We start from the raw sequence: 24,708 nt of genomic DNA on the forward strand, positions 1-24,708 counted from the left end.
TGTGTGTGTGTGTGTGGTGTGTGTGTGTGTGTGTGTGTGTGTGTGTGTGTGTGTGTGTGTGTGTGTGTGTGTGTGTGTGTGTGTGTGTGTGTGTGTGTGTGTGTGTGTGTGTGTGTGTGTGTGTGGTGTGTGGTGTGTGTGTGTGGTGTGTGTGTGTGTGTGTGTGTTTGTGTGTGTGTGTATCTGTGTGTGTGCATATACACTGACTTTACAAAACAGTCAAACCTTCCTAATGTTTAGTTGCACCCCCTTTTGCCCTCAGAACAGCCTCAATTCGTTGAGGCATGGACTCTACAAGGTGTCGAAAGCGTTCCACAGGGATGCTGGCCCATGTTGGCTGGATGTCCTTTGGGAGGTGGACCATTCTTGATACACACGGGAAACGGCTGAGCGTGAAAAACCCAGCAGTGTTGTAGTTCTTGACACACTCAAACCGGTGCGCCTGGCACCTACCACCATCCATTCAAAGGCACTTAAATATTTTGTCTTGCCCATTCACCCTCTGAATGGCACACATACACAATCCATGTCTCAATTGTCTCAAGGCTTAAAAATCCTTCTTTAACCTGTCTCCTCCCCTTCATCTACACTAATCGAAGTGGATTTAACAAGTGACATCAATAAGGGACCAAGCTTTCACCTGGATTCACCTGGTCAGTCCATGTCATGGAAAGACTTTTGTACACTCAGTGTATAAGGAGTGTGTACATTTATTTTGTGCAGTTAAGCGTATGTTAAGTGTGTGTGTTTGTGTACAGTGAAGACAAAACCAATTTAAAGTAGAGGGTAATGTGTGCTGCTACATGGAGGAAGGTAGGGGTTAGATGTGATGTCACAAGGTGACCACTAAGGGATGGATAAAGTATGGGTTAGATGTGATGTTACATGGTGACCACTAGGAGGTGCAAAAGGTAGGGGTTAGATGTGATGTCACAAGGTGACATTACATTACATTTACGTCATTTAGCTGACACTCTTATCCAGAGCGACTTACAGTTAGTGCATACATTATTATTTTCATACTGGCCCCCCGTGGGAAACGAACCCACAACCCTGGCGTTGCAAACGCCATGCTCAATCAACTGAGCTACCTCCCTGCCTGCCATTCCCTCCCCTACCCTGGGCCAATTGTGTGCCGCCCCATTGGTCTCCCGGTTGCGGCCGGCTACAGCAGAGCCTGGATTCGAACCAGGATCTCTAGTGGCACAGCTAGCACTGCGATGCAGTGCCTTAGACCACTGCGCCACTCGGGAGACCACTAAGGGGGTGAATAAGGTAGGAGTTGGATGTGATCAAATCAAATCAAATTGTATTTATAATAATATAATTAGCAGATGCTTTTATCCAAAGCGACTTACAGTCATGTGTGCATACATTTTTACATATGGGTGGTCCCGGGGATCGAACCCACTACCCTGGCGTTACAAGCGCCATGCTCTACCAATTGAGCTACAGAGGACCACATGCGCTGAATACAACAGGTGTAGCTAGACCTTACAGTGAAATGCTTACTTACAAGCCCTTAACCAACAATGCAGTTTTAAGAAAAAAAGCTGTTAAGTAAAAAATAAATGAGTAAAAAATTAAAATAACAAATAATTAAAGAGCAGCAGTAAAATAAAATAACAGTAGGGAGGCTATATACAGGGGGTACCAGTACAGAGTAAATGTGCGGGGGCACCGGGGGTGGATAAGGTAGGAATTAGATGTGATGTCTCTCTCTCTCTCCCTCTCTATCTCGCTCTCTCAATTCAATTCAAAGGGCTTTATTGGCATGGGAAACCTATGTTTACATTGCCAAAGCAAATGGAATAGATAATAAACAAAAGGGAAATAAACAAGGGAAACATTAGTAAACATTACACTCACAAACGTTTTAAAAGAATATAGACATTTCAAATGTTATATTATTGTCTATGTACAGTACAGTGTTGTAATGATGTGCAAGTAGTTGAAGTATGAAAGGGAAAATAAATAAACAGATAAATATAGGTTGTATTTACAATGTTGTTTGTGCTCCACTGGTTGCCCTTTTCTCATGGCAACGGGCCACAGATCTTGCTGCTGTGATTGCACACTGCGGTATTTCGCCTAACAGATATGGGAGTTTATTCATGTTTGATTTGTTTTCAAATTCTTTGCGGGTCTGTGTGATCTGTGGGAAATATGTCTCTAATGTGGTCATACATTTGGCAGGAGGTTAGGAAGTGTAGCTCAGTTTCCACCTCATTTTGTGGGCAGTGTGCACATGGTCTGTCTTCTCTTGAGAGCCAGGTCTGCCTATGGCAGCCTCTCTCAATAGCAAGGCTTTGATCACTGAGTCTGTACATAGTCAAGGATTTTCTTAATTTTGGGTCAGTTTGTGTATGTGAAAAGAGACCCAGAAACAGCTGGCTGAGGTGACTCTTCTCTAGGTTCATCTCTCTGTAGGTGATGGCTTTGTGGTGGAATGTGTGGGCATCGCTCCCTTTTAGGTGGTTGTAGAATTTAACAGCTCTTTTTTGGATTTTGATAACTAGCGGGTATGGTCCTAATTCTGCTCTGCATGCATTGTTTGGGGTTTTGCGTTGTACACGAAGTATATTTTTACAGAATTCTGCATGCAGAGTCTTAATTGGGTGTTTGTCCTATTTTGTGAATTATTGGTTGGTGAGTGGACCCCAGACCTCACAACCATAGAGGGCAATGGGTTTGATAACGGATTGAAGTATTTTTAGCCAGATCCTGATTGGGATGTTTTATGTTCCTTTTGATGGCATTGAAGGCCCTCCTTGCCTTGTCTATTAGATCATTCAAAGCCTTGTGGAAGTTACCTGCGGTGTTAATGTTTAGGCAGCGGTAGGTATAATTATTTGTGTGCTCTAGGGCAACAATACCTAGATATAATTTGTATTTTAGATATAATTTGTATTTGTTGTCTTGGCAACTGGACCTTTTTTGGAACACCATTATTTTTGTCTTATTGAGATTTACTGTCAGGGTCCAGGTCTGACAGAATCTGTGCAGAAGATCTAGGTGCTGCTGTAGGCCCTTTTTGGTTGGGGACAGAAGCACCAAATCATCTGCAAACAGTAGACATTTGGTTTCTCTCTCTGAATGTAAGATATATAATTTGTTTAACCCTGCAAGTGGCGGAACATGCACACATACAAGCACACACACAAACACACACATTGCTGTGACAGGGCTGTGTTCTATGACATGGCTGCTGTCATTGTGAGGCAAGGTCAACCACAGAGGGAAAAAAGACTTGACACTAATCTCACCTGTGATGCATGTGCCAATGCCAGGATGGCCATCACACTCACACACACTCACACACAGAGGGAAGAGATATTACACCACAGCAAGGGTTAAAACATACTGAGTGACATTGCAACTGGCGCTGCAACATCCAACACAGATGTTGCAAACCGAATCACTCACGTCTCTCGCTGTCTCTCTCCATCAACCGATGGAAGTGGACGTTTTTGACTGCTTTCATGTTTTTGACAATGTGTTCATTCATTTTAGATGACTTGTTGTAATCAAAGGTTAACAGTACAATGTGTATACAAGGCTTCAAAATGACTTTATGTCAAGAAATCTGTCTTGTTTTCTGACTGCATAGTAAATGATCTCCATCTCCCTTTGACTCTTTCTAACTTCACTTTCTCTCCATCTCTCTCCCTGGCCCTGTTCTCACTCGCTGTATGTGTGCTGAGGACAGAGTGTGTGTGTGTGTGTGTGTGTGTGTGTGTGTGTGTGTGTGTGTCACGAGAGGTGGTGGTGGTGGTGCGGAGAGGGAGGTCTGTTGTTAGGCTCTGATGTAACCAGAGGAGGCTGGTGGGAGGAGCTATAAGAGTATGGGTTCATTGTAATGGCTGGAAAGGAATAGGTGGAACCGAGCCAAACATGTGGTTTCCATATGTTTGATGTGTTTGATACCGTTCCATCGATTCCATTACAGCCATTACAATAAGCCCATCCCACTACAGCTCCTCTCACCAGCCTCCTCTGGATGTAACCTCACACCACCACTTGAGCACTGAGGTACAGGGGAGGAGGAAAGGACCGGTGGGGGAGGGAGGGAGAGGAGGAGGGAAGCCAAAAGAGAGGGAAAAGAAGAACGAAAACAGCCCGTGGGAGGGAGAGAGGAAGATGAGAGGGGAAGGAGAACTTGTAGTAGGGGCAGAGGGGAAGGTCGGAGAGAGGGAGGAAGGAAGGAGGAAAGCGAGAGAATGAGGGGAACGTGTTATGTTATTGGGGAAAGAGGCCATTTATGTCTGATAAGCTGTTCTGTTTTGCCTGGCCATGCTAATGGAAATATTATTGTATGAGTCTGGGTGCAATGTAATCTATGTAATGTTTATATAATTTATATCATGTACTGGTATGTGTAATATTTGGGGTTGGCTTTCACCTTGTAAATGTGCAATGTTTGAGTGTGATGAATGTGATTCATGTAAATGTCAATGTGGGCATGCAGTATGTGTGATGTGTGTAAAGGTCTTCGAGGAGATATATTAAACAGGCTGGCCCACACCAGACAGCTCTAATAGGCAGCACACATGGCAGTGGGTGGAGAGCACACATAACTCATGTCACGTGAGTGTGTCTCAAGGTCTCTGTGTCTGTATGTGCACTGTGTGTGTGTGTGTGTGTGTGTGTGTGTGTGTGGTAAAGCAGTGTGAGTTAGGAGATCACAGTTCTCTTCTATAATTCAGTATTATTCTCTCTCTCTCCCTCTCTACTCTTACCCTCCATTCTCTCTCTCCCTCCCTCTCTACTCTTACCCTCCATTCTCTCTCTCCCTCCCTCTCTACTCTTACACTCCCTCACTCTCTACTCTCTACTCTTACCCTCCATTCCCTCTCTCCCTCCCTCTACTCCCTACTCTTACCCTCCATTCCCTCTCTCCCTCCCTCTCTACTCTTACCCTCCATTCTCTCTCTCCCTCCCTCTCTACTCTTACCCTCCATTCTCTCTCTCCCTCCCTCTCTACTCTTACCCTCCATTCTCTCTCTCCCTCCCTCTCTACTCTTACCCTCCATTCTCTCTCTCCCTCCCTCTCTACTCTTACCCTCCATTCTCTCTCTCCCTCCCTCTCTACTCTTACCCTCCATTCTCTCTCTCCCTCCCTACTCTTATCCTCCATTCCCGCTCTACTCCCCTCGGCATCTAGACCACCGCACTGTTTATCATTCATCTTCAGCCCTCCCCCTGTATTAGTCTACACTCCTCCGCCTCAGCCTCCCCATTCTCTCTACCTGTCCAGTTCATCTCTATCACTCTCATCTCTGTGTCGTATAAGTACCTGGCTTTACCTCCAAACATATCCCTCTCTTCATCTCCTCCTATCTCCATCCTTCTCTCTAACCGTGACCTCTCAGACAGTCAATGTAGTGTGTGTCATCTTCCCCTGGGCTTTGTCTGTCTGTGTCTCTCTCTCTCTCTCTCTCTCTCTCTCTCTCTCTCTCTCTCTCTCTCTCTCTCTCTCTCTCTCTCTCTCTCTCTCTCTCTCTCTGTCTGTCTGTCTGTCTGTCTCGCTCTCTCTCTCTGTGTGTCTGTCTGTCTGTCTGTCTCTCTGTCTGTGTGTCTCTCTGTCTGTCTGTGTGTGTCTGTCTGTGTGTCAGTCAGTCTGTCTGTGTGTCTCTCTGTCTGTCTGTCAGTCTGTCTGTGTCAGTCTGTCTGTCAGTCTGTAATTGTGTCTGTCTGTCAGTCAGTCTGTTGCAGAGGAAGGTGTGCCACGGGGACACCTGCTGGGGAGAACAGAGAACTACAGTCTGAGTTAGCCATAATCAGTGACAGTGCTCTTGAAGGGGCCAGTTGGCAATAGGAGGGTTTTTCCTCTGAGCGGTGGGGACTGGGAGAATGTGCATTGTCAAAATGTGCAGGTGTTTATCCTGTCTCTAATGTGCTGGGAAACTATTATATATACTATAGATGTTTTGAAATCACAGAGAGTTCAGTCAACATTGTGTAGAAATGGCTCTATAGACTTATGCTGAATTTGAGATTGTCTGTGTTTGTGCCAGGGAGGTAGACATACAGTGTGTGAGTAATACAGAATGTTGGCTCCCTCACTCACTTCATTGTGTGTGTGCGTGTGTGTACGTGCGTGCGTGCGTACACACACACACATGCATACGTACACACACTTGTGTACATGCACATGTGTGTGTTTGAGCGTGTGTGAGCGTTTATCCGTGCATGTGTGTGTTGCATTCCTGTGTGTATGCGCACATGTGTGTGTGTGTGTGTGTGTGTGTGTGTGTTTGTGCAACCCTTTCATCCCCTCATGAATCAGCCCTAGATGCAGAGCAGGATCAGGATATTAACTCTGCACCAAGGTAGGAACAGGTAATGACTCACTGTAACAGAGGGAGGGAGAGAGAGAGGGAGGAGCAGAGAGAGAGGTAGAGGGAGGGAGAAGGTGGGGAAGAAAGAAGGAGTGATTGAAGGAGAAGGAGGGAGAAAGAAAAATGGAGTGGTAGAATATAGAGATTCGGGGAAAGAGGTAAAGATAGAACGAGAGAGGGAGAAGGAAAAAGAGAGTGAGTGTGAGCGAGAGAAGGAGAGAGAGGAGGGAGAATAAGAGAGAGAGAAGAAAAAAAAGGAGGGGGAGAGGGCGGACTGTTCCTTCCGGGGTTTGCCGACATTCCAGCCTTTCTGGCTGTGATTCTGACACTTTTCTGTTGTTTCAGCCTCACCTCCATGCAGGCTGCAGGACCCCACAGCTGCCCTAACACTGCCTGACTCCAACTACAACCTCCCTGTAGGCCCAGAGTTATTTCTGACCTAGAGAAACTGGGGCCTAGTTATAGTCAATAGGAATTGTTCCTGGTCAGGTCACATGGTCAGGGAAAAAAACCCTACTCTTGAGACCAGGATGTCTCTATCTAGCCATGCTGGAGAGTATGGCTGGCTCTGTATAACTACAGACATGATTTCATGACCCGTCCCTAACCTTAGATAACGATCAAATAGCTCACGTGCTTGCTTAACACAGACTGAGCCAGTTTTGTTCATTCTGGCATGACCATCTAGTGGTACTCTGCTGGGAGGGACACAGATTTCTCAGGCCTGCACCGGTGGAACTGTGGAACACTATCTATGGAAACGCTGCATTCTTTGCCTAATGGAAGTGGGGAGGGCCTGGAAAGTTTCCATAAGGGACAATATGCAATCAAGGACCGCCACGACCACACCCTCTGGTTCATGGATAAGCCCTAACAGTGGTGGGTTTCACAACACAACACTTTACAACACAACACAACAATTTACAACACAACAGTATACATTATCATCCCGCCACATACTATACAAAATAACACAAGTTAAAGTGTTGCTTGTTGTCTTGTCACACTGGATTCTTGTGGGCTAAAAGAGAATAAAACAACCTAGTCAACCTTTACCTAGTCCCTAGTGTGTTACAGACAGCAGAGAGCACATCAGTGATAATAGAACAATGAACTACTATAAGGTGTACAACTCCTCCTTGTTATTATACCAGCTGTAAAACACACCTGAGAGCATCATAACTAAGACACTGGAGGGCGAGGTTGAAAGGTGTGTGTGTGTGTGTTGGTTCTTCTTGTGGGGACCTAAAATCCCCCAAAAGTCCCCACAAGGATAGTTAAACAAGGAAAATTCTCCCTTTCGGGGACATTTCCCACATCCCCATGAGGACAAAGGCTATTTTAAGCTTAGGAGTTAGGTTTAGGGTTAAGGTTACAATTAGGGTTAGAGTAAGGGGTTAGTGGTTAGGTTTAGGTTTAGGGTTTGGGTTAAGGTTAGGGTTATGGTAAGCGTTAGGTTTATGGTTAGGGAAAATAGGATTTTGAATGGAAATACATTTTAGGTCCCCACAAGGATAGAAGAACATAACGCTTGTGTGTGTGTGTGTGAGAGAGAGATATGGAAGCTGTATCAGAGGTAGCAGATGTGCAGGATGGGAGGTGTCATCCTCTGTGGTTGTGATATTACTGTAGGTTAGGGTTAGGCTCACATCCTCATTTGTGAGTAGGAACCATGTCCTTTTTTGTCTTTTCACTCAATCAAACTGAGTAACAGAGCCACAGTAATGTATTACTTTATATTTCATTACAGGAAATAATGGTATATGCATGTATGTGATACCTGGACCAAAATGAATATTAATGCCTTTTACACCTGGACAGGAACAGAGCTTACAGCGAGTGCAACAGCATGAAGGAGAAACTTAAAGTACAGCTGCAAAGTTATTTCTAGACAACTGATCAAGTGATACCCATTTCTCCCAGTGTGGGACACATATGATGGATACAGAGTTCAGTAAAGTGTTTTCTTAGTACTGTCTGTGTACTGTGGCCTTTCTCTTTCCCTTGTGTCCCCCAGCCATTTTAGTGTCCCCCAACCATTTTAGTGTTCGTACCTAATCAAGCCTCTACCTCCATTATCTCTCGTTCCCTCCCTCCCTCCCTCTCACTCATTCCCTCTCTCTCTGACCTTACAAGGAAAGGCAGGCAGCGTTGATGTCATAGAATAAAGAATGTTGCAAGAATCCAGAGAGAGAGAGGGACAGGGAGAAACAGAGAGGAAAGACAGGGACTACTGCCTTACAGCAGTTTACGAACATACACAATGAGAGAGAGAGAGAGAGAGAGAGAGAGAGAGAGAGAGAGAGAGAGAGAGAGAGAGAGAGAGAGAGAGAGAGAGAGAGAGAGAGAGAGAGAGAGAGAGGTGGTGTTTACATAGTAATATACACATCCCGAGAGAACGTCCAACGAGAAAGAACATGTTTGGAAGGATGGTGTCATTCCTTTTCCATGGAGAGGGGGAGGAGAGAGAGAGGGGGAGGGTCTAACAGCTGTAGGGGAACTGAGAGAGAGGGGGAGAGGAAAGTTAACAAGCACACTTTCTGTCTCGGTTTGGATCTGTTGCCAGGGAAAAAGAGAGAGACACTGTAGGGGAGGGTAATCATTTGCTCTCCCAACTGCACACATAGGTAAGAACAGATTTTACACTGATTATATGAGTTATTGATAGATAACAGTTGTTCATTTAATAGTGGCAGCACAACTGTTTGACATCTGACAAGTTATCTCTATTAAATATTTTGTAGCTTTATCATTTCGGTCTAAGCAATGTTGTAATCAGATTATGCTATATATAGTTTTGGTGCATTGCAGAGTTTCAACAGTTAAGAAAATGTATGAAAGAACACTAACAAAGTGCCTGGTACTATTATTACTCATCTAAGGTGGGTGGTGTTCCGCTTTTTAGTCCATTGAGCAATCCTTGTGCAAGGGGCGCATTTACACTTTTACAGCATTTGATAGATAGGCGCTTGCTCACCACAAAGAAAAATGCGGAAGCTGTAACCGGAAGTACATCTTTGGGTGAAAAGTTAGCTGGCTGGCTAGCCAGACATAAATCTCACATTCCTTTGAAAAATAGACAGGGAAAGCGTGATGGCAACATCCATTTAGGGTACATATAGACCTATCGTTGAAGAATAAATAGAAAGGGGCCGGTTGGGGACGATAGACCGTGTCATCGAAGTAGAGAGAGGCAAGGAAGTAACGTTAGCCTTCTACAACCTCCCTGGCTAGCTACCAACTGTAGGGGAAGCTGCTAGCCAGCAAAAGGATAACGTTAGGTGAGTGCACAAACTAACTAGTCATAATTTCTAGCTAGCGCTTTTCTATACTATTAGATACATTAGGTTGTATGCAGGTGAATGCTAGCCCAGGGCTATCAATATCACACTGATTGACACATACTGCAATCCTCTTGAATTTGGGTTCGACAGACTTCACTTAGCTAGCTATGACTACATGGATGATTAATTGATGACCGTCGGATATTTTGTACATTATGTGTGCTCAGTTGTTCTTAGCTGTCTTGAGCCTAGCAGACAGCTACCTATCATAGCTAATCAGAGGTATGCGAAGAGGTGGGTGGGGCACTAATGCAATAGGGTGGTCATGGTGTCTAGCAGGGTTATCCATCAAGCAACTACCAGCTGTTGTTTCATCCAAAATGTGATTCCATTGTTTGACAAGATGGTTGTTCTCACACAAACCCACTGGCTAAAATGTAAAGACAGATTATGGATTATGGAGTGCTGTGGTAGTTTTCCAGCTCCACAGACAAAAATGCAATTAAAGGGAAAATCCACTCAAACTCTTTTGGCATTTTTTTCATTAGTCCACTGTTCATTCAGTCCAAAAATGTTTTGCATGTCAGCAGTCAAGTTTTCAAGATATTGGACTTTCAAGAAGCAAAGTGTCATGGCCAAATCAAATGTTATTAGTCACATGCTTCATAAACAACAGGTGTAGACTAACAGTGAAATGCTTCCCAACAATACAGAGAGATTTTTGAAAAGTAAAACACTTAATAATACACAATGAGTAACGATAACTTGGCTATATACAAGGGGTTCCAGTACTGAGTCAATGTGCAGTGGTACGAGATAATTGAGGTAGATATGTGTATATATTTAACTAGGAATATAGTGACTATGCAACAGGATAGATAATAAACAGTAGCAGCAGCGAATGTGATGAGTCAAAATGTAGTACAAAAAGGGTCAATGCAGATAGTCCAGGTAGCAATTTGGTTAACTATTTAACTAACTATTTAGCAGTCTTATGACTTGGGGGTAGAAGTTGTTCAGGGTCCTGTTGGTTCCAGATTTGGTGCATCGGTACCGCTTGCCATGCGGTAGTAGAGAGAACAGTCTGATTTGGGAGGCTGGAGGCGTAGACATTTTTTTGGGCCTTTCACTGATTTTTTTCCTAGTCGCACAGTGCTCCTAAAATAAGACTTGTTGCATATGCGACCAAATCGATCACACTTTAGAGCCCTGAGTCGAATGATGGCACAAACCGACTGGTACCCAGGCTATCCTCATATAGCTTAATGCCTAACATGTCTCCAAATCTCTCTCCCCTTAACTCTCTCCCCTTGTCACTTGTCATTAAACTTGCTTGTTCAGAGTAAAGCAGGCTAGGTCTTACTACGTCTGTGTGCATGACTGTTTGGGTGGGAGTCTGGGGATTCCATTCACAAGCATGCCATAGCCATTTGACCTCTATAAGATCGCTGTAAGATACAATTAATATCATACGTCACCCATTCACTCAGTCAGTATAGCCTAACCTAGTACTACTGCCAAGCTGTGAGGGAGATCCCAGTCCCCTCTGAAAGGCTAGTGACCTGTAAGATCAGAATCAATTAGAAGCTTTGTCACTGCATGAGTAACTCCCCCAGACAGACAGTCACGGACAGAGCTGGGCGTGTCTGTCCTGAAACTCAGGGACAACAATGGAGCTTTAGCAACAATAGGGTAGTCACTAGATGGCCATGCTAGAGAGAACAACACTGGTGTCAGAGCTGATGAACAAGTAAGTATTTTGTTGTTGATTTAGGGTTATGGTTATGATAGGGTTAAGTGTTAGGGGAATTGATACAGTTACATATCGGGATATTATTTTTTGATGATGTATTGTATGGACTATATCGCAATATTATTTTTGCGCTAGTTGGCTGTACCTGCACCAAAACTCCAGTATTTTTCCTTCATAACTTGTACTCCATCTTCTTTTTAAATAGGGAGACAATTTGTTTTCAGCGCTTTTATTTCTATGACTGATAAAAACTTGTTTTCTCATGGCTCTCTCTTGTCCTTCTGCAGCAGACATATGGTCAGCAATATGTTTGGAACATTGAGTCACAATAAAATCACAGTATCGAATTGCAATACATATAGAACCGTGAGAATTGTAATACATATTGTATCGTTGCCTAAGTATCGTGATAATATAATATCTTGAGGTCCCTGGCAATTCCCAGCCCTAGTTCAATAGTGCCTTTAAGAATCAAGTGCTTCTACCTGTTTTATACTCAGCATCTGGATTCCAAAGCTTTCGCCCCCTAGCAGCTTGTAGGCTTGTCACTGTAGCGTTCTTACTGGTTTGGCACAGGATCTATTGTTTGTGTTGTTTGTATCAACTCTGAGTGTTGGTGTGTCTGGTGAGCACTTAGACAAAACACCCACTGATAAAAGAACAGTGTTTAGTGTTATAGTCCCATCCATCCACATCCAACACAGAATGATGCTTCGCTTGGTGGAAATATATTTCAATCCATGTCTGGGCCTTGCAAGCCATCTCAAATATAATCTCCTCTACCAAATGAATTGTCTTCTAATCCTCCTTTGTAGACCTACGACCATGTGGAAATCATAATGTACTCAATAAGCTATGAGCTATTATTATTATTATATTATTGCTCTCTATACACGTGATTTCGCCTCACAGCCAAGCTGTAAAACTAGTTAAGATGATGAAATGCAGACCCTGGTGATGTCATCCAACTGAAATGAGAGGAGGGAGATTGGGGGTTGAGGTAGAGAGTGATTTAGGGGGAGAAATGGGGAGCAGAAGAGAGACATAGAGGGAGAGGAAAAAGCAGACCATGGTGTTGATGATGTCACTCAACTGAAGTGCCAAATGTTCTCACCATGGGTCTCATCATCTCTGGATCAAATTTCATCTGTGGGGAATGTTTTTTGTCAATGCCTTTACAGTTGGCTGAATAGTAAATTAAAATAATACATCATAAAAAATAACTTTGTTTATAGCAGTATTTGGTTTGATTTTAATTCCTCAAATAGGGTGGTCTATTTCTGATTTAGAATAATTTCCAGGGACATGAGGAACGTTTGCCCCTAGCATGTCTCAGTCCTGTGACTGTCTCATGCATTATCCCTATAGCTTCTCTACAGTATGCTATCTAATATAATGAGACCCTTTTAAATGAGAGCACGAGAATTGACTCCCGAGTGGCGCAGTGGTCTAAGGCACTGCATCGCAGTGCTAGCTGTGCCACTAGAGATCCTGGTTCGAGTCCAGGCTCTCTCGCAGCCGGCCGCAACCGGGAGACCCATGGGCGGCGCACAATTGGTCCAGCGTCGTCCAAGGTAGGGGAGGGTTTGGCCGGCAGGGATGTGGGTTCGTTTCCCACGGGGGGCCAGTATGGGGGGGAAAAAGCGTCTGCTAAATGACTAAATTGTAAAAATGTAGAACCAATAAGCCTAGTTCTCTGCCTCCACTTAGTGTAGAGCACTGGCTCTCTAGAAAGGTAGAAAGCCATTACAGATCAAAGCGAATAAATATTTCCCTCATAACTGAACAGTCTGCTGGGATCCAACGCCCTGGACCTCGTTAGCAGAGGTTTCAACAGGTTTCTGTCTGACTGAGGATATTACAGGGGAGGTCTGCTCTGCTTGGTGTAGGCTATTTCTTTAATCACAGAGAGGAGCCAAAGCTTTGTCCGTGGAGTGTTGGACTCTTGTTAGGTTGGACTTTTTCAGCCAGTTTCCAAGACCACTTTGTGTGTCCGTTTGTCCATCTACCCCCCTCTTTCCATCTGTCCTAGTCCCACGGGTGTTTTATAAATAAGGCTGCTAGCTAGCCTACAGCAGCCTCTGTGCTAGGGTGGGCAACCAGATTGGTTGATGTCCCCTTTGGTCATTTTCCTTTAATATTTCATCCTGCTCTTCTCTGCATTATTTAATGGTAAGTCAATTTTGAAAAAATAAAAGTGAAGATTTAGCAGTTTGTGGCTTTTTGTTGCTCACTTTGAAGGCTTGTGAGTGCAAATATGATCACTTCTCTCTTTGTCTTCCTGTCAGTATTTTAACTGCTAAAGTAAGAAGTTGTGAGTGAAATATAGAAAATGCTGTGTTTTACAGAGGATCCTAAGAAAGAAAGTTAGCTTACTTCCTGTGTTTTACAGAGGATCCTAAGAAAGAAAGTTAGCTTACTTCCTGTGTTTTTTTCTTCAGACTCTGTGGTGAGACCTTCGTCAGCATATCAGGAATACTTTCACCCACTGTTGATGTCTTTATCTTGTCAGAACTTGTGTCCCCCAAGTCACAGCTACATGCAATGTGGAAACCTCAAAATGCCCACCAACCTCAATTTCAAACTGAAAAACGATTTAAGAAATGTGTCTTAAAGTAACTGTCCAGTGGAAATTTCACTTTTTAAAGTTCATATTCTGTTAGCTCATACCCAAATTATGTTGTTGACTTGTCCTATACTGATATTTGTGGCCAAAGCATAAATTGGAGAAAAAACACTTTAAAAAACCCACCTCCAACTTGTATTTCACAGACCGTTTAAATAATGTGCCTGCGATTTACTCCTAGAACATTATGTCATGTTGGCTCATTGGCTGATTGGCTGAGCTTGCCAGTCAGCGATCTACTTGCATTAATATTTTTAATGACCGTTATACACCATACTCATATACTCTGTTGTTGGGGTACACCCACACCATTCTGTTGTTGGGGTACACCCACGCCATTCTGTTGTTGGGGTACACCCACACCATTCCAACACAGAAAAGCTGCTTTTTAACATACTTAATGAAAATAAAATAACTATTTCACTGAGATTATAATTAATTATAGGTCATATTTAATAGAAATCTGGTGACACTGGGAAGGAAGTTACGTTAAGACTCTTATGAAACGGACATGACGTAACATTAAAGTCAAGCCTGAGTGGTAAATGATTCCTCGTCTAAAGGCTGATTCTGATCATGGAGAAAGAAATCAGTCACCCGCATCATGAACCCACATCACAGCACATACTAGGCTAGTTCTTGGGCACGGCTTTTACATCCAAAACAAACCAGGCCTGAGAGAACCCATGTATATTATCACTATGGCAACGGTTCCTAAATATATTGTTGCTCTGTGATCTAACAAAAGCATTTCACATTATGGACAAAAGCATGTTTCTAGTCATAACCCATTCGGCTTATTTACGATCCAGCGCCAGTGGTGAGGCACTGGCTAGGACCCATCAATGCCGTTATTTATATAGATACTCTGTAGGGCACTATAACAGCCTCGCATCTAGCTGAAAGTAATGTTAGACAGGTACTGAGGAAGAGAGCCACGTCTCTGTTTAACCAGGGGTCACCTACAGGGCCACAGGCGTTTGGGGAAACGCATTCTGATTTTGTGAGGAATCTGAGAGAGCCGCTGAGGTAACGTCAACATTTGTAACAAACACGTGTGAGGTAAATATTTGAGCTAACCCATTGAATGACCCTCTCCTTGTAGCTCAATGACCCGGTCATTCCTATAGTAAACCATGCTGTAGTTCTTAACAGTTTTTATTACAGTGAACGGTTTCATACTGAGAGTTGACCTTGAAGCAGCTATAAGTGACGCTATGTTTACGGTATGCCTCTCTCCTTACTGAGCCTAAGGAGTGGCTAGTGTGTATTTACAATCTAGGGCGAGGTACTGTGTAAAGCAGCCAAGGTCTTTCATAGGTGTGTGTGTGTGTGTGTGTGTGTGTGTGTGTGCATGCTTTGGGGGTTCTCTCCTGTAGTTAGGCTGTGGGTTTGTTAGGTCCTTGGTTGATGTGTCCCCACTAATTCACCAAAGAAAAATATTTCCTTACTGTTTCAAAAGCTCTGTGTGCTCGCATCAGATAAGCTAATGCTCCATGGTTCATTATATATCAAAGGTTTATTTTAGCTCTGGTCACTGTTATCCTTTTTACAGCTGTGCTCCAGGTTTGATAGACCTCCTCTGTAATACAGGCATCTCTCTAAGAGTTGGCAGCCTCCCTACAGCTCATTTGAGTTGATATTGATTTGGAATGGATTGTGTTTGTCTTCTTCTAAATCGTTCTAATAAACCAATATTCTCATAAAGAGCAGCTGTCTTCTTCTCTCCTCAGATAGTAAAGAGACAACATGGCTGACTCCAGCAGCAGTAAGCCCTTCATGGTGACTTCCTCCATCAACCTCAAAGTCACCACCCCCTCCTTCTACAACCAGCCAAAGAAGTTTGCCTCGGTCAACCCGCCACGCCCCAAAAGCCAGTCCGACCCGTCGCCTCCCCCAGGCTCAACTCCTCCCCCAGGTCCCTCTCCTCCCCCTAGTGTGGTCTCCTCAACACGCGGTGTCGGCACAGCTGTCATTGGTCGAGTTGGAGTGATGCCTCCACCCCCACCATCGCTCTGCGAAGGTGATTGGCCCTTTTCGTTTGTCATTTTGTAAAAATGTATCCCATGCATCTAGTTGTCTGGTTCAAAGTGACCCCTAACTCCTTCACTTAAACTCTTTCCCTTCACAGTGCAGATGTGAAGTAACTGGATAGGTGTAAACAATATGGTGAAGGGTCCCCTAAGCCCAGTGTAGGGGTTAGGGGAAGTGGCTTGGGGTTGTTTTAGGACCAGACTTATCTCGCAATAGAAGCATCAAGCATGTTATTATTTAGTTATAAGTATTTAGCTGTGTTTCTGATAAAACAAGGATTTTGGATCCCAGAGTTTGAGCCTGGTGTTAGCAACCCAACAGATTGGTAGACTGCAACATGGCCCTTATCCCATCAATGAAACTCACCCCTCCTGTTACTCCAATCACTGCATTTAAAGGGATACTGCGAGATTCTGGCAATTAAGCAGTTTTTCTACTTACCCATCTACTTATCCCTTTAAGTCTATTTTCTTGACAGTATCATTTCACGGTCTCTGTGTGTAAAAACTGTATTGTCATGGAGTTCCCTTGAACGAATGGCTGGGTGTGTGCATTGAATAGATGACAGGTTTTGAATGAATTACAGAACATTTAGAAACCATTTTATTGCCACGCCTTTGTTTTAACCAATCACCCCTCCCCGTTTCTATTAGACTTCCCGCCCCCTCCTCCTCCGTTGGACGATGAGCTGCCAGCCCCTCCTCCCAATTGTGCAACCACACCCCCAGCGTATGATGCCCCTCCCCCTGCCTTCCCTGCCCCTCCCCCTCCCGCTGTGGATGACCTGCCCCTCCCCCCCGCCCCGCCTGAGGAGAATGTCTGTCTCCCCCGTTCCCTGTCTCCCCCTCCTCCACCACCCCCTCCCCCTCTCCCAGTCTCTGGTCCTAGCAGTGTCCCCAGTGCTGGGGAGAACTCTCGGGTGAGTCTGGGTTAATAATCATAATAATGGAATGCGTTTTGTAATATAGTACTTTCCATAAGGTCCCAAAGCACTTGTCATTGTATTGGTGTAATTGTGTTGGATGACAGCCAGAACTCTCATCCACATATCTGCTACCATGGTGGATGTCCTCAATAAGCAGATGTGGATGTCTATTGCCTAACGTGCTTAAGTTCTGATCCATGCAAATCAGTTACATGCTGTTCTATCAGTACACTTCTGTGCACATTCCCCATTGACACAAGTGTATGATTTAGGTGGCAGTTCGAGTTTGCATACATATTTAAAGTCAAGATTCAGCCTGTTGATTAACAATCATCATCCTCTCTTGCTCTCTCCGCCCCCCTTCTTTCTCACTCTTTCACAATCCCTCACTCTGTCTGTCCCTTTCTCTCTCTCCCACAGCTGTTGACAAAGCAGACTAGTTTTGACAAACAGCTGGACTCTCTAACTGACCTTCTGTCTGAGATGGAGACCAGAGGACCCTTCAACCCCAAGGTAAAGAGAAGGGCAAGAAAGGGGGAGGAGGGAATGTATTTCATATACTGTAGAGCTTTATATACTGTAGAGCATCATATACTGTAGAGCATCATATACTGTAGAGCTTCATATACTGTAGAGCATCATATACCGTAGAGCTTCATATACTGTAGAGCTTCATATACTGTAGAGCTTCATATACTGTAGAGCATCATATACTGTAGAGCTTCATATACTGTAGAGCATCATATACTGTAGAGCTTCATATACTGTAGAGCATCATATACTGTAGAGCTTCATATACCGTAGAGCTTCATATACTGTAGAGCATCATATACTGTAGAGCTTCATATACTGTAGAGCATCATATACTGTAGAGCTTCATATACCGTAGAGCAGGGTTCTTCAATTCCGGTCCTGGAGGGCTGAAACACTTCTGTTTTTTATTTCTACCTGGTAGTTAATTGCACTCACCTGGTGTCCCAGGTCTGAATTAGCCCCTGATTAGAAGGAGAGGATGAAAAACAGAGGCGTTTCGGCCCTCCAGGACCGGAATTGAAGAACCCTGCTGTAGAGCTTCATATACTGTAGAGCGTCATATACCGTAGAGCTTCATATGCTGTAGAGCTTCATATACTGTAGAGCTTCATATACCGTAGAGCTTCATATACCGTAGAGCTTCATATGCCGTAGGGCTTCATATGCCGTAGGGCTTCATATGCCATAGAGCTTCATATGCTGTAGAGCGTCATATGCCGTAGAGCTTCATATACTGTAGGGCTTCATATACTGTAGGGCTTCATATGCTGTAGAGCTTCAAATGCTGTAGAGCTTCATATGCTGGAGAGCGTCATATACTGTAGGGCGTCATAGAACCACACAATGTCAGTAAACCAACAGGGGAAACTGAATGTAACAAAAGACTGCAGTAGACACAGCATGATACAGAGAGAGGGAGTAGGAAAGACTTGGACTGAGAAGATGGAGAGAAACAAAGATGAGATGCGGAGGGAATGGAAAAAAGAGCTGAGGAAAAAAGAGAGAAGTTTGAATAAAGGGGCCTCCAAAGTAGAGAGAGAGATGGAGAGTCGAGAAAGAGAGGGAGAGAGAGAGCAGGTCAGGAGAAACCGTTTGGCCAGATGCCAGGCTGTTTTGTGTCTGTTCAGGTTGATGGCTCTAGGATGAGTAAGCTGTTAGTTACTGCACACACACAGACGAGAGAGTGATGCACAAAAACAGAGATTGATTCACACCAAGGAAGTGAGTGATGCAGAGACCCACACCCTGAATGATGCATATAAAGAAAGAAAGAGACGCAAACAGAAAGAGAGACCAAGCAAGACAGAGAGAGAGGGTGATACACAATGCATACTCCATTCTGATCAGGCCTGTGGGGTGTGGGGCCAGGCCAGCGGTCTGGGGAAGGTTTTAATCCTCCTGGGAGGAACTGGAGCAGAGAAATGTTGGCACAAGCTCATGATAAAAATGTCAGACACACATTACTACTGATAAGCTCAAGTTCCCCTGTATGACTCAGAGCCTGTGCTTTGTGGATGTTGAGTATTTGATACGATTGAAAGTCGCTACCTGCAACCTTTTTAAGTTTTTGAATTCTGTACTTGAATGATACTATTAGTCGTTTTCACCCTTCCTACAAACACAGCCGGCTTGTTAAGTAGGGTGGATTGTTTAGAATGTTTCAAATAGAACTGTATAGAACATTGTATTTTCAACAGGAAAACTTCAAAAATAGCTGTAGGGGCACTCAGTTCATGATGTTTTTGTCTAAAAGTAGGTTTGAGTCCATGCAACAGCTTGTTGTTGCGCGTTGTCTCCATAGTTCTCTTCAATTCTTCAATACATATAGCCTGTAATGTTTTCTTGTCTGATCTTGTCTCCCCAGTTGCCCAGTCAGTCCTCAGCTCCTCCTCCTCCTGCCCCCAAGCTTGCAGGTCCTCCCCCCACTGCTCCCAAGCCCAACCTCTCCTTCCTCCCCCCTCCAGAGATGGGAGACAAGCCCCCTCCCGCTCCCTGGGCCGAGGAGCTCAAACTCCGATCGACACACCGACAAGCCAATAACGCTACATCCGCCCCAGCTCCTGCGCCTGCACCTCAGCCATTTGCTAAGGCCCCAGTCGTGGCTCCTAAGGCTTTTGGGGGCATAAAAACAGGGACGTCCGTGCCTCCTGTGGGGCTGAAGAACCAGAACCACACCCCGGCTCCATTTGGTTTTGCTCCTAAACCTTCCCCTGCAGCCAGCTCCTTCCCTCCTCCTCCTGCCGCTCCCCCCGCCCCTCCAGCCAACAAAGTGGCTCCCCCAGCTTTCAATCACTCAAAGCCATCTTCCATTGACTCTCAGATGACTGTGAGCCCGCCCCTTCCTGCTCCTGTGCCCCCTCCTCAGCCCAAAGCGATGACATCACCACCCTCTTCTTACAGCCAGCCAATGAAAACTCCCCCTTCATCAAAGGTATGTTAGGAGACCCTTTGGGGTGAGTGTGTGGGCGTGCACGTTTAGTACTCCCCCTGTTAAATCTGTGTGTTTTCTGTCCACCAGCCCTCGCCCCCTGGGCCTGTCTCTGTCCCAGGTGGAGGTGTTCCTCTCTCCATGAGGGAGGTGGAGGAGCTGGAGAGAATGACCCATGCATTCATCAAAGACATGGACACACACGCTCCTGTCATCACTTCACCACCTACAGGTACACACACACACACCCGCCGTTCATCACCTACACTAGTTCATTGTTTCATACTACCATACCCATCGTGTCAGAATAATACTCTATTATCAGAGCATCATTTTCTTGTCCAGTTCCTGCCTGACAGCACTCCATCACAGAGTTCTGTATCTCAGTATGCTGTTGGTTCTGATAGACTGGGCTGTGGTTCTGATAGACTGGGCTGTGGTTCTGATAGACTGGGCTGTGGTTCTGATAGACTGGGCTGTAGTTCTGATAGGCCTTTCATGGAAATGATTGATCAGTGTAATTAGGCAGTAAGGAGCCTCCTCCCTCCTCTCTCTCATTGATGCTAGACCAGTGTGTCTGTGGTAATTAGTCAGATGACTATGTGTAATAGGACTAACTGAGCTCTGCCTCTGTCAGCATCAACCAACTTTGATCCTCTCGCTCTCTGTCCTCTCTCTCTCCGTCCTCTCTCTCCCTCCGTGCTCTCTCTCTCTCTCTCCTCATCTCTCTCTCAGAGGTATGTGGGAAGTGTGGTGAGGCTCTGTCTCGTTCCCAGCCTGCAGTGAGAGCCATGAACAAACTCTTCCACTCTGACTGCTTCTGCTGTGTGAGCTGCCATCGCCCCCTGCAGGGCATGCAGTTCTACGACAAGGACGGGACACCACAGTGTGAGGACTGCTACACTGTGAGTACACACATGTACACACACATATACACACACAGCAATTACATGCACAAAAAAGCCTACAGTAATTCATTCACTCTCTCACACACAAAGACATGTAACTTGTTTACTCTCTCTCTCACCCTCCTGTCTGTGTGTCTCCACAGAGTTCTCTGGCGGTGTGTTCTCGGTGTGGGGAGCGTATTACAGACCGTGTGTTGAAGGCGGTGGGCCAGTGTTTCCATGCCCACTGTTTCCGCTGCTGCACCTGCGCCTGCAGCCTGGAGGGGGCGCCCTTCATCACTGACGACAACAACAACCCATACTGTGTCCCAGACTACCACAGGTACGTCCTCTCATCTCCTTGTCTCTGTCTAATGTCTCTCTCAGGTATTGTGTGTGTGTGTGTGTGGGGGGGGGGGGTACAGGTCTAATGTCCTCTCTGTCCCCCTGCCTGTAGGCGTTTCTCTCCCCTGTGTGTGAGCTGTAATGAGCCCATAGTTCCTGACGCCGGCAGTCAGGAGACCGTCAGGGTCGTGGCCCTCGACAAGAACTTCCACCTCAAGTGCTACCGCTGTGAGGTAAGGACAACAGACATGCTACATCTAAAGTACTATAAACACATAAAGAATGTGCCAGATGTAAAGATAAACTCCTAAGGATGTATTATGACGAGATGGTTAAATGTCTAAACAGTTTGAAGGGTGTCCCCCGAGTGTTTTGGATGTATAGGTTTTCCAGTGACCTTCTGCACATCCTGAAGCCTCTCTCTCTCCGTCTCTCTTCCTGTTTGCAGGATTGTTCCCGCCCCCTCTCCATAGAGGCGGACGCAGACGGCTGCTACCCATTGGACGGCAGGATCCTGTGCATGAAGTGCCACACCCAGCGGGCCAAGGCTATGCATTGATTGGTGGACACATCTGTTATTCAAGTCGAACTTTGAACCAAATCCAAGGCACAGGATCCATTCAGCTTCCACCATTCTGTCTTTGCAACAGGGCTTTACTTGTGCACCTAGTGTGTGTGTGTGTGTGTGTGTGTGTGTGTGTATGTGTGTGTGTGTCGTTATGTCTCGCTCCTCTTTCTGCTTATTCCCCCTGTCTCAGTCCAGAGGTAATGTACTGCACTGAGATAGACTCCTTTCCCCTTCTCCCCTTGTGTTAATGCCAGTGTTATCAAGGCCATTTTTTGTTTACGCTAAATCTCCCAGCATGACTTGCACAAGTACAGCTTAGTCATGAGCTGTGTCCCAACAGTCAAAGATGGTTTCCTCTCCTCTTCTCTCTCCACTGATAGGAAAACATGTTAATAAGGTTTTAGCCATACAACTTTGATTTGTCTAGGCCTTCCACTTTTCAGTGGTACGGAAGGGAAAGAGTTGAACTATTACAGAGTATTTGAGACATAGTAACGGTAAGGTGAAGTTGCCCCTAGATGTTGATCTTGGGTCCCGCCTACTTATTAGGGTTAGGTATGGGGACGGCAAATTGATCCTAGATCTGTGCCTACTGGCAACTTTTCCCAGGAGTTTAGTGTAACCCCCTGACCCCGGTGCACGAGGAGTTGAACAAAAGTTTAAGGTGGACTAATTCATGTTCCCCTGCACCTCCCATAGGGCTGAGCTCTGGTGGGCTGGTGGCACCTGAAGCACTTTGGGAGTTATAGTGCCTGCAAACATACAAGGTGCTTAACTGCCTTTAGAGAGTGCTTTCTACAGAACTACATATCCCATCAGACATGATGTAGCAGAGCAGTGTGCTGTGGAAAATGTAGTTCCTCTGGGGGGGCCAGAGGAACTACATGAATGTCGCTCTCGTTTGTTTTTGTTGTGTGCGTTTGTTGCTTTATAGGCATGCATAGCTACAGATCACTCAGTTACTCTCACCATTTTATCAAGCACAGAATGAGGGTACATTACGATCAAAATTACCATGTATTTCTTTGTCAAAGGGATTTAAAGTGTATTAGACGATTTAAGATCATGATTAGAGATACTACCATTACACACTACCAAGAACAAAGAGGTAAAAAGTTTGCCAAGCACAGATTCCATTCCTAGTATCTCATCATGTTAAATAATTAGAGTACTGTAGTTTAACGAGGGTTGCATGGCTTAGAACAGGACCTACGCTCTAGGCAGAAGTTGCTCTTAACTGCAGTTCTAGGATCAGATTACTCTACCCCATCCCTAATCTTAATTTAAAGGGGATAGAGGGCAACTTCCAGGACCTACAGTTTACCTTCAGGTGAATTGAATTAATGAGAGGTAATATCTCTATACCTATGTTATTCATTAGATATCTCAACTCGCCTGCATACCAGATAAGTGTGCGTTCAAGAGCGCTTCATTGAGGATGATAATCACAAATACTGTAACTATACACCTGCATTTACAAATGCTTAGTATTTGGGGCATTTGCAGATCTCTGACTAACGTAATAAAACTGATTTTATGAATCAGGGTATTAAGTATTATAAACATGCAACAGATCAAATGGCCAGTCCTGATGGCAGGATAAAAGAGAGAAATGCCCCAATCTGCGGTGTTGTATAGCAGGTCATTGACCGTAGTAGCAGCAGTTCAAGGTGTTGGTAACACATTTCAAATCCAGGCAGTGGTCACTCAAATGCATCACACTTTAAATTCACTGCCTTTATTTTCATGGAATTCACTTTCATTTTTAATCATGTTTTTTGTCTGCTTTACACAGTATATTGTTCCTCTTCCTTTCTCATAATATTCCAATGAATACCACTGTTTCCATTATTCAGCTTAGTGTAATTTTGTGTTGATATCAGTTATATTTACTCTAATTGTAATCTAACCATACTGTATTTCATTGATAAGTACTTTTATTTTCTGCGATTTTTATGTGAAACTTGGTGAGATGCCATTTTCACCCTAGGATTCCACTCTCTCCTGTTCATACTAGTTGGCACCGAACACCCATCCTTACACATTCCTCAGTCTGGCATAGCGACACAACCCTAATGACAAAACTAACATTCAAAACCACATGGCCAAATAGGACTCAATATGCATGTTATCTGGGTCGTTGTTAGCACCTTTAGTGTTCTAACAGTTCTTTTCCTATTTTTATTTTTCTCACAAATGATTCCACCTTTGTGACCATGCCTTTGTCATCACTGTCAGACCACTGGTGTGTAATGATGCCTTCAGAAACACCACTTTGCTCATTTATTTAATGATTGCCTTGTTCCTTTCATATTGTTCTTATGAATTCCTCTCTTATATTTGTGTGAATGTGTATATGTTTACGGTTCCAAACATGCCAACATTATTTACCAGTACATGTCATTATATTTCTTCTTTCATTTTACTGTACTCAAAATAAAACAAACTGCTAATTGCCTAAATCCGGTGTGGTTTTATTGTGCCTGTTTGGCATTTGCATGAATTACATTTCTTTATTCCTGTAAGTTATTGTTCAGTATTGTCCTCATTCTGTCACATCAAATACAGTATTTCTCTCTCTCTCTCTCTCTCTCTCTCTCTCTCTCTCTCTCTCTCTCTCTCTCTCTCTCTCTCTCTCTCTCTCTCTCTCTCTCTCTCTCTCTCTCTCTCTCTCTCTCTCTCTCTCTCTCTCTCTCTCTCTCTCTCTCTCTCTCTCTCTCTCTCTCTCTCTCTCTCTCTCTCTTCCTCCATGTGACATGTCCTCCATTATGCTGTCAGTGACGTGTTACATTGCCAGATGACCTCTAGCACACCCTCTCTCTCTCTATCAATTCATACCAGACCCTCTGCTGCACTGATAGTGACATTGGCAGACAGGTGGGTGTGTGTGCGCATGTGTTTACGTTTGAGGAAATGTTGGCAGGGTAACAATGTGTTCTCTTTTTCTGTGTTTCAGAGTTCTGCTGATTTTCTTGGCTCTGTA

The 24,708-nt window shown here is 44.5% G+C and overlaps 1 protein-coding gene across 3 annotated transcripts; it reads left to right on the plus strand.

The window, feature by feature from the left end:
- Positions 1 to 8,889: 8,889 nt before the first annotated feature.
- On the plus strand, positions 8,890 to 24,181 carry LOC311127026 (uncharacterized protein). 3 transcript variants are annotated; one of them, XM_084158766.1, is made up of 10 exons: positions 8,890 to 8,968; positions 15,738 to 16,027; positions 16,692 to 16,957; positions 17,384 to 17,476; positions 19,362 to 19,928; positions 20,016 to 20,157; positions 20,661 to 20,830; positions 20,977 to 21,155; positions 21,270 to 21,390; positions 21,606 to 24,181. In XM_084158766.1, exons 2-10 carry the CDS (start codon positions 15,754 to 15,756, stop codon positions 21,714 to 21,716), a joined length of 1,923 nt encoding a protein of 640 aa, XP_084014892.1. In that variant the 5' UTR covers positions 8,890 to 8,968; positions 15,738 to 15,753; the 3' UTR covers positions 21,717 to 24,181. The 3 variants fall into 3 exon arrangements, with proteins under 3 accessions (XP_084014892.1, XP_084014894.1, XP_084014893.1); XM_084158768.1 differs by having other exon boundaries at positions 8,891 to 8,968; positions 15,718 to 16,027; XM_084158767.1 differs by lacking the exon at positions 8,890 to 8,968 and adding an exon at positions 9,369 to 9,622.
- Positions 24,182 to 24,708: the final 527 nt, after the last annotated feature.

The sequence above is a fragment of the Coregonus lavaretus genome (assembly GCF_964263955.1).
Source record: "Coregonus lavaretus genome assembly, chromosome: 3".
In the NCBI taxonomy this organism is placed as follows: domain Eukaryota; kingdom Metazoa; phylum Chordata; class Actinopteri; order Salmoniformes; family Salmonidae; genus Coregonus; species Coregonus lavaretus.

Coding starts and splice junctions, on each gene's coding strand:
- LOC311127026 (XM_084158766.1), top strand. CDS start 15,754: ATGGCTGACTCCAGCAGCAGTAAGCCCTTCATGGTGACTTCCTCCATC. Junction 21,156..21,269: donor TGTGTCCCAGACTACCACAG/GTACGTCCTCTC, acceptor CCCTGCCTGTAG/GCGTTTCTCTCCCCTGTGTG. Junction 21,391..21,605: donor TCAAGTGCTACCGCTGTGAG/GTAAGGACAACA, acceptor TCCTGTTTGCAG/GATTGTTCCCGCCCCCTCTC.